Source organism: Alexandromys fortis, unplaced genomic scaffold, assembly GCF_014885135.2.
Source record: "Alexandromys fortis isolate MF-2015 unplaced genomic scaffold, M_Fortis_MF-2015_v1.1 scaffold_23, whole genome shotgun sequence".
Taxonomy (NCBI): Eukaryota; Metazoa; Chordata; class Mammalia; order Rodentia; family Cricetidae; genus Alexandromys; species Alexandromys fortis.
This window is the reverse complement of record NW_026067907.1, coordinates 15,743,691-15,751,061: the sequence shown is the minus strand read 5'-3', so window position 1 is coordinate 15,751,061 and position 7,371 is coordinate 15,743,691. Positions and strand designations below refer to the sequence as shown.

Sequence of the window (7,371 nt, the reverse complement as noted above, 5' to 3'; positions counted from 1 at the left end):
CTCCTAGCATTTATGCCTTATCCAAGTAAATATCAAGTTATGTGCAGAACAACAGAGTTGATAGAGTAGAAGTCTCTGAATGATGAATGTAATTTTAGATGATATTTGCTGATGCATAGACAGGAAGTCCAACTTCACACACCAATGTATTTCTTCCTAAGCCACCTGTCATTCCTTGACCTCAGTTATTCAACTGTCATCACACCTAAAACCTTAGAGAACCTCATGACTTCCACCAAGATTATTTCCTTTGCTGGCTGCCTTACTCAGATGTATGTTTTTGTCCTCTTAGCTGCTGCTGAGTGTTTCCTTCTTGCGTCAATGGCCTATGATAGGTATGTAGCTATCTGCAACCCTCTACAATACCCAGTTGTCATGTCCTCAAGAGTCTGCAGTGCCCTTGTTACTGCCTCGTATATGATTGGAACTATGGACTCCACTGTTAATATGCTTTTTATGAGCACCATCCACTTCTGCAGATCCAAAGTAATCCGTCACTTTTTTTGTGACACATCCCCAATTTTAGCACTGTCTTGCAATGACACACATAACATTGAACTTATGATAGTCATCTTTTCTAGCTTCACCTTAATGATGTCTCTTATTACAATATCTGCATCTTATGTGTCCATTCTCTGTACTATTTTGAAGATCAATTCCACTTCAGGAAAGCATAAAGCCTTCTCCACCTGTGCCTCTCATCTCCTGGGAGTCACTATCTTTTATGGGACTTTAATCTTTACTTATATGAAGCCTACTAAGTCCTACTCCCTGGGAAAGGATCAAGTAGCTTCTATTTTCTATACAATTGTGATCCCTATGCTGAACCCACTCATTTATAGTCTCAGAAACAAAGAAGTGAAAAATGCTGTCATTAGAGTTATCAAGAAGAGGGAAAACTCTAGGCAGATAATTTCACACTGGCGCTAAGTAACTAATCTATTGTTTCTTTTTTATATTAAGATCTCCTTTGCTTTGTCACTGTAAGCAAAATGACACTGACAGCCAAATTGTCATGTATATTTAGCTTCCTTTACACAAACACTATTTTGGCCATTTTCAGGATTGTGGTTTCCAAACTTTATCTTCAGGAAACATTAGTCATGGTTAAAATAAGTATGTGTTTTTGAAGGCATGTAGGGTAGAGATTAATAGAATAAATATGTAATCCTTAAAAATAATCTTAGTGTACTAAATTTTATTTATACCATGGAAAAGATAACTTTGAGAAAATATCAATAGAATTTGAATCATTCTTGTATATTATATTAACTAGCTGTCTAGGAAATAAATAATGATTCTCTAAATGTTTAATCCTCATTTTCATCAGCTTCTGAATATACATAGTAACTTTACATGCATGCGATGGAACAATAGATAAAACATGTTCAAATATAAGCATAGTAAATACAATATTATTAATTATCATTAATACTTTCTAATATTTTTTCATCATAATGTCCTTTCCTGAAGAATATCCACTATTTGCAAATAAATTTCAATTAGCTCAGGAAAACACAATTAAATGAGAAGGAATATAGTCAGTAATTCTGGAACACTGATTTTGTAACATACATTCCATTGTAAATTGTCAGGTGTTGTTTGTGCTCACCGAAGTTGCCTTTGAAAGTGTTGTAAGACTGTCTGTTTCAGAGACAAACATGTTTGTCTCAATGTATTTGCCAAGATCCCTAAGATAGTCTTGCTCTCCTAACACTGCAACATGGATGGAAGAGAATAGTAAATAGTCACATTGTGTACTTTTCCATTTCCAAGAGACTTTACTCCTGCTCTTACCATGAAAGTAATGTGCCTGTAGTTGTAAAAAGAAGCTAAAAGCTGATCCATGGAAAGAAAATTCAATTGAGAACTCCATATAACAAACAAACAAACAAAATTGCAGCACAAAAAACAGTAGCATGTTTTGTTTTCTAATTAATGTTGCCTAGGCAGCATTCAATAGTCATGTATGTTCTCTCTCTCTCTCTCTCTCTCTCTCTCTCTCTCTCTCTCTCTCTCTCTCTCTCTCTCTCTCTTATTTACATTCAAATTGGAGACTAAGAAATAGCAAAAAAGCCCTAACTAATTAAATTACAGTTTCATTGACAAACTTCCTCTTTTTTTGATTTGTTTGGTTTGGCCTTTTTATTTCTTTGTTATTATTTATACTCTGAGAATTTTATACAACACATTTTATCATCTGTATTTTTCCAAAACTCCTCCTAGAGCCTACCTTTTCCTATTCACCAAGGTTGGTGTTCCTGTCGTTTCTTAAAACAAAGCAAATGAAAATAAAAAAATCTAAGAAGCTGTTCACAAATTACACTTACTGACAGAGGGAAAATGAGTTTTCTTAAGTGGAATGAGACTAAGTGAATCCAACACACTACATGCAGGTAGGCCCCATGTTCAAGAGCAGACATAATTTGTGTTTTGATACAGTGTCCCTTTAGGTGAGGGTGGCCTCACCTGCTTTGTCAACATGACCTTGGAATCCTGAAATTCAGTCCTTCATCTTCCAAATGCTGGGTTTGCAGCTTTCTGCAATCATATACAATTGGCCAAACTAAGTCTTGATAATCTTATTGATTACCATATCATCATATCTACCTATTTTTATCCATTTTGAGCTTATGTTGATTTGTCCCGTAGAACAAATTTGGACTCTGTTTTATAACTCTTAACAAAAGATATAAATCTTTTATTGACATATAGAGTAACTCCTCAATCTTTACAATTGACAATCAGTAAAATATGATCTCGCCTGGAAGCTCATCCAATAAAAGAGTCATGCTATGTGGCTTTGATTACATGAGGTGCTATGTTTTCTATTTAAAGGTTAGTCCAAATATTTATTAATTTTTCCATTTTATTTCTATATTGAATATTGTTTCATGCAAATAATTAAAAAATATTTTTTCTCTTTTGTTAATGAAATTACCCTTCCTTAGTGTATTTGAAGGGATATCTGATGACATTCCTCTATTGTGATTCATTTCTATTTTACAGAAGTTATTAGCAGTATTATTTTATGTCTTATTCACAATATTTTGTTTTATTTTAGTGTGATTAAGTAGTGACCATAATAATTATTCTTCCAGCTCAGTGAAGCATCCCATTAATTGTATTTAGTGGACTTCTTATACTGATGAGTGTGCTTCATACAGAGAATAAGTGATCACCATTATACTACCAGTTACAAAATGCCTCATATTTTAATTCTGGCATATTGACATTAGTCCTAATCCTAGTTACATCATATAGCATTTATTCACATGATCATCTGGCAGTCTACAGATTTATTTCTGGTTTCCATGAAAAAAAACATGAAATAAATATTAAAAACAGCAGACACAGAGAAGTCTATGTTTTTTTTTAAGATTTTATTTATTACATATACAATACAGTGTTCCGCCTCCATGTCAGAAAAGGGCACCATATATCATTGTAGATGGTTGTGAGCCACCATGTGGTTGCTGGGAATTGAACTCAGGACCTCAGGAAGAACAGTCAGTGTCCTTAACCTCTGAGCCATCTCTCCAGCCCAGAGAAGTCTATGTTAATGTCAAATATTCTCTAGAGCTGCTGACAAGAGCCAGTGTGAATTTCACAGTAATGGTCTCAAATATATATACACAATCACTTTCTTACACACAGAGACGTGAACTTGATAACGGAAAAGGGAGCTCATAAGGCAGCTTTATTCGGGAGACCAGATTGATGCCAGGAAATAACTTTCAGAGGACAACAAAAAGCCCCAGAATGAGATTGGTTCACAAAAGTCAAAAATGTCCTTGGATGTAACCCACAGGTTTGTTTTATCCTCATTTCTCCTGAACTGACTTAAGTGTGAGTCACAAATACTTGCACGTGATGCTATTGTTCTGCTGCTCTGATTTCCTTTCCCGGGTTAAAACAGGTCCATCTAACATCCTACCAGATTTCACACACGCACCACAACCTTGCAGCCTTATCGGAGGCCAGACTGGTTCTGGTTCCCAAATAAGACACCACCCACTGTCCACTAAACCCCCTTAAGCCCCTCCCATCAACCCAGACTGCATTCCCTCACCTGGGCTCTAAACAAGACCCATAGCAGAGTTCAGAGTGATCCTAGGGACTGCAGGCAAGATATTTCCCACTGCCTCCTAACAGTCCTTAAAGACGACCCAATAACATCAGACTTCACCCTCTGTCCTGGTCTCCACATTGATGCCCAAAGTCTTGGGAGTTTTACTGGAGGACAGGCTCAACCTAGGCACCACAGTAAGATACTGCTAACCACCCACTTAATCCCTTTAAGCCTTCCAAGCAACTCCAGACTGATTTCCCTCCCCTGGGCTCCTTATCTGGTGTTGAAATAAAGAGCGGCGGGGCTGAGTCCCCAACACCCCGGCCACTTGGCTAGCTCATGCCCGAAATAACAACACACAAACTGTATTCATTTAAGAACTGCTTGGCCCATGAACCCTAGCCCTTACAGGCTAATTCTCGCACCTGGACTAGCCCATTTCTAATGATGTTTGTAAGTACCCCAAGGTGCGCTTACCGGGAAGATTCTAGCCTACATCCATCCGGGATTGGAGGAGCTTCATTGCGTGCATCTGCCTGGGAGGGCTGAGCATGGTGTCTCTGCTCCAGCAGAGCTGTCGGGTCTCTCTGGGAGCAGAGCAGAGTCTGACCTCACTTCCTCTTCTGCCCAGAATTCTATTCTGTTTACTCCTCCCATCTATGTTCCAAGCCATGAGGCCAAGCAGCTGGTTTATTATAACTTAACCAATGAAATCAACAGATTGATATATGACACTCCCACATCACTCTGGGCCTACAACATCTGAAGAGGATTTCATCTTTATCAGAGGAAAGGCTGCATCTAAGAACCCCAGGCCAGAAGATCAAAGAGGAAAAAGAAACCAAGGAACAAAACACTCATCCATAAAAACACAAATGCAGGAATAAACACCTAGAACTATAATCAACAAAAATCTAGAGACCAAAATACCAGTGTAAGAACACAATAACAGAAAGGAAAATATTGCAACACTTGAGCCGAGCTGTCTTATGACAGGAAGGGCTGAATAATCCAACACAGCTGAAGCATAAGAAATCGATCTTCAAAATAATTTTTTGAAGATGACAGAGGTACCTTCTTGTGGGAGCTGCAGGCTGCGTTCCTGCCACCCAGCTCCCAGGTGCCTGGCTAGCTTATGCCCCAAAATAACAACTCACAAACTGTATTGATATAAACACTGCTTGGCCCATTTCTATTAATGTATGTAGCATCACAAGGTGGTCACAAGGTGGTGACTTACCAGGGAGATTCTAGCCTACGTCCACCTTGGTTAGGAGCTTCATGGCATCTGCCCTGGAGAGAAGAGGCATGGCATCTGAGCTCACTTCCTCTTCCTCCCAGCATTCTGTTCTGTTTACTCCACCCACCTATGTTCTAACCTATCAGGCCAAGCAGTTTCTTTATTAATTAACCAATGACCTTCCTCCATCAGTGCCTAAGGAGGAAATGAAGGAAATCCCTTAAAGAAATAGAGGAAAAGACATACAAAAAAATTAAAATTAAATAATACCAAGAAGTCCAAGCAAAAACAAACAAATGAAGGAAACTGTTCAAGAGCTAAAAATGGAAATGGGAAAAATAAATAAAACTCAGACAAAGGGAATTCAGGAAATGGAAAGTCTGGGTATTGAAACAAGAACTACAGATGAGCGCATCACCAACATAATACAGAGATGGAAGAGAGAATCTCAGGCATTGAAGAAACGATAGAAGAAATAAATTCATAAGTCAAAGAATATACTAAGAATAAAAAAAAAATTTCTAACACAAAACCCCAAGGAAATCTGGGATACTATGAAAAAACAAAACTAAGAATAACAGAAATATATTTTATTGTGACCCTAGCCTTTAACAGCTGAGGTATCTCTTCAGCATAGAGCCCCTCAACTGAAGAATGAATAAGAAAATGTGGTATACTATATAAACAAACTGAAAAATAAAAACCAAATGATCGTCTCTCTCATTAGATGCTGAAAAAGCTTTTGACATAATACAATATCCCTTCATGATAAAGGTCTTGAAGAGAACAGGGATAAAAGTAACATACCTAAACATAATAAAGGCAATATACAGCTAGCCAACAGTCAACATCAAACTAAATGGAGAGAAACTCAAAGAGATTCCACTGAAATCAGGAACAAGACAATGTTGCCCACTCTCACTGTATCTATTCAATTTAGTTTACATAAGCGACCCCAAAAATTCTATCAAGAAACTTCTACAACTCATAAACACTTTTAGTTATGTAGCAGGATATTAGTTCAACTAAAAATAAAAAATCAGTAGCTGTCCTTTACAAAGATGATAAATGGGCTGAGAAATAAATCAGAGAAACATTTCTTTTCAGAATAGCCACAAATAGCATAAAATACCTCAGAGTAACTCCAACCAAACAAGTGGAAGACTTGTATGGCAAGAACTTTAAATCTTTGAAGTAGGAAATTGAAGAGGACAGAAGTGGAAAGATCTCCCATGCTCTTGGGTAGGCAGAATTAACAAGTAAAAATGGCAATCTTACAGAAAGCAATCTATGGATTCAATGCAATGCACATGAAAATCCCAGAAAAATTATTCACAGACCTAGAACATACAGTACTCAACTTCCTATGGAAAAGCAAAAATCTCAGAAGAGCTAAAACAATCCTGTGCAATAAAGGAACTTCTGGAGTCATCACAATTATTTCTGACTTCAAACTTTACTACAAAGCTACAGTACTGAAGGCAGCCTGGTTTTGGCATAAAAACAGACAGGAGGACCAATGGAAACAAATTAAAGACTCAAATATTAGTATACACACCAATGAACACCTGATTTTTGACAAAGAAGCAAGAAATACAAAATAAAAAAGCATATTTAACAAATTGTGCTGTCATAACTGGATACAAGCATGTATAAGAATGAAAATAGATCTATACTAGGATTCATGTAGAAAGATGTGGAATGCCAACCTTAGTTTCTCAGTTATCTGAAATCATCAAGGTGACCTGCTTGCCCCACAGTTAAATGCTGGTTTCTACAAACTACATTGTCTAGTCAGTAATAGATTAGATCCATTTAACAAATAGCATTGGTCATAGAAAGTTCATTCAAAATATAATACACACAAAAATGTCTCTATAGATAATATTAAAATATTGCCTGATTCTGGGGTATGTTTACCTCCCCTTCAAAAGGACTCAATGTTACATATAAAGAATTTCATTTCACCAACACTTGATGAAAAATTAGCAGAAGTCTTTTACTCCAGTTATCTCTGAGTAAAAAAAAACTTATTCTTATTTTTATTCTTTACTCTGGG

The 7,371-nt window shown here is 36.9% G+C and overlaps 1 protein-coding gene across 1 annotated transcript; it reads left to right on the top strand.

Moving 5' to 3' along the window:
• Positions 1-105: 105 nt before the first annotated feature.
• LOC126497788 (olfactory receptor 8H1-like) lies at positions 106-930 on the top strand (the record flags this gene model as incomplete). Its single annotated transcript, XM_050135961.1, has 1 exon — positions 106-930. A coding segment is annotated over one exon (825 nt), but the record flags the coding sequence as incomplete, so codon positions are not given.
• Positions 931-7,371: the final 6,441 nt, after the last annotated feature.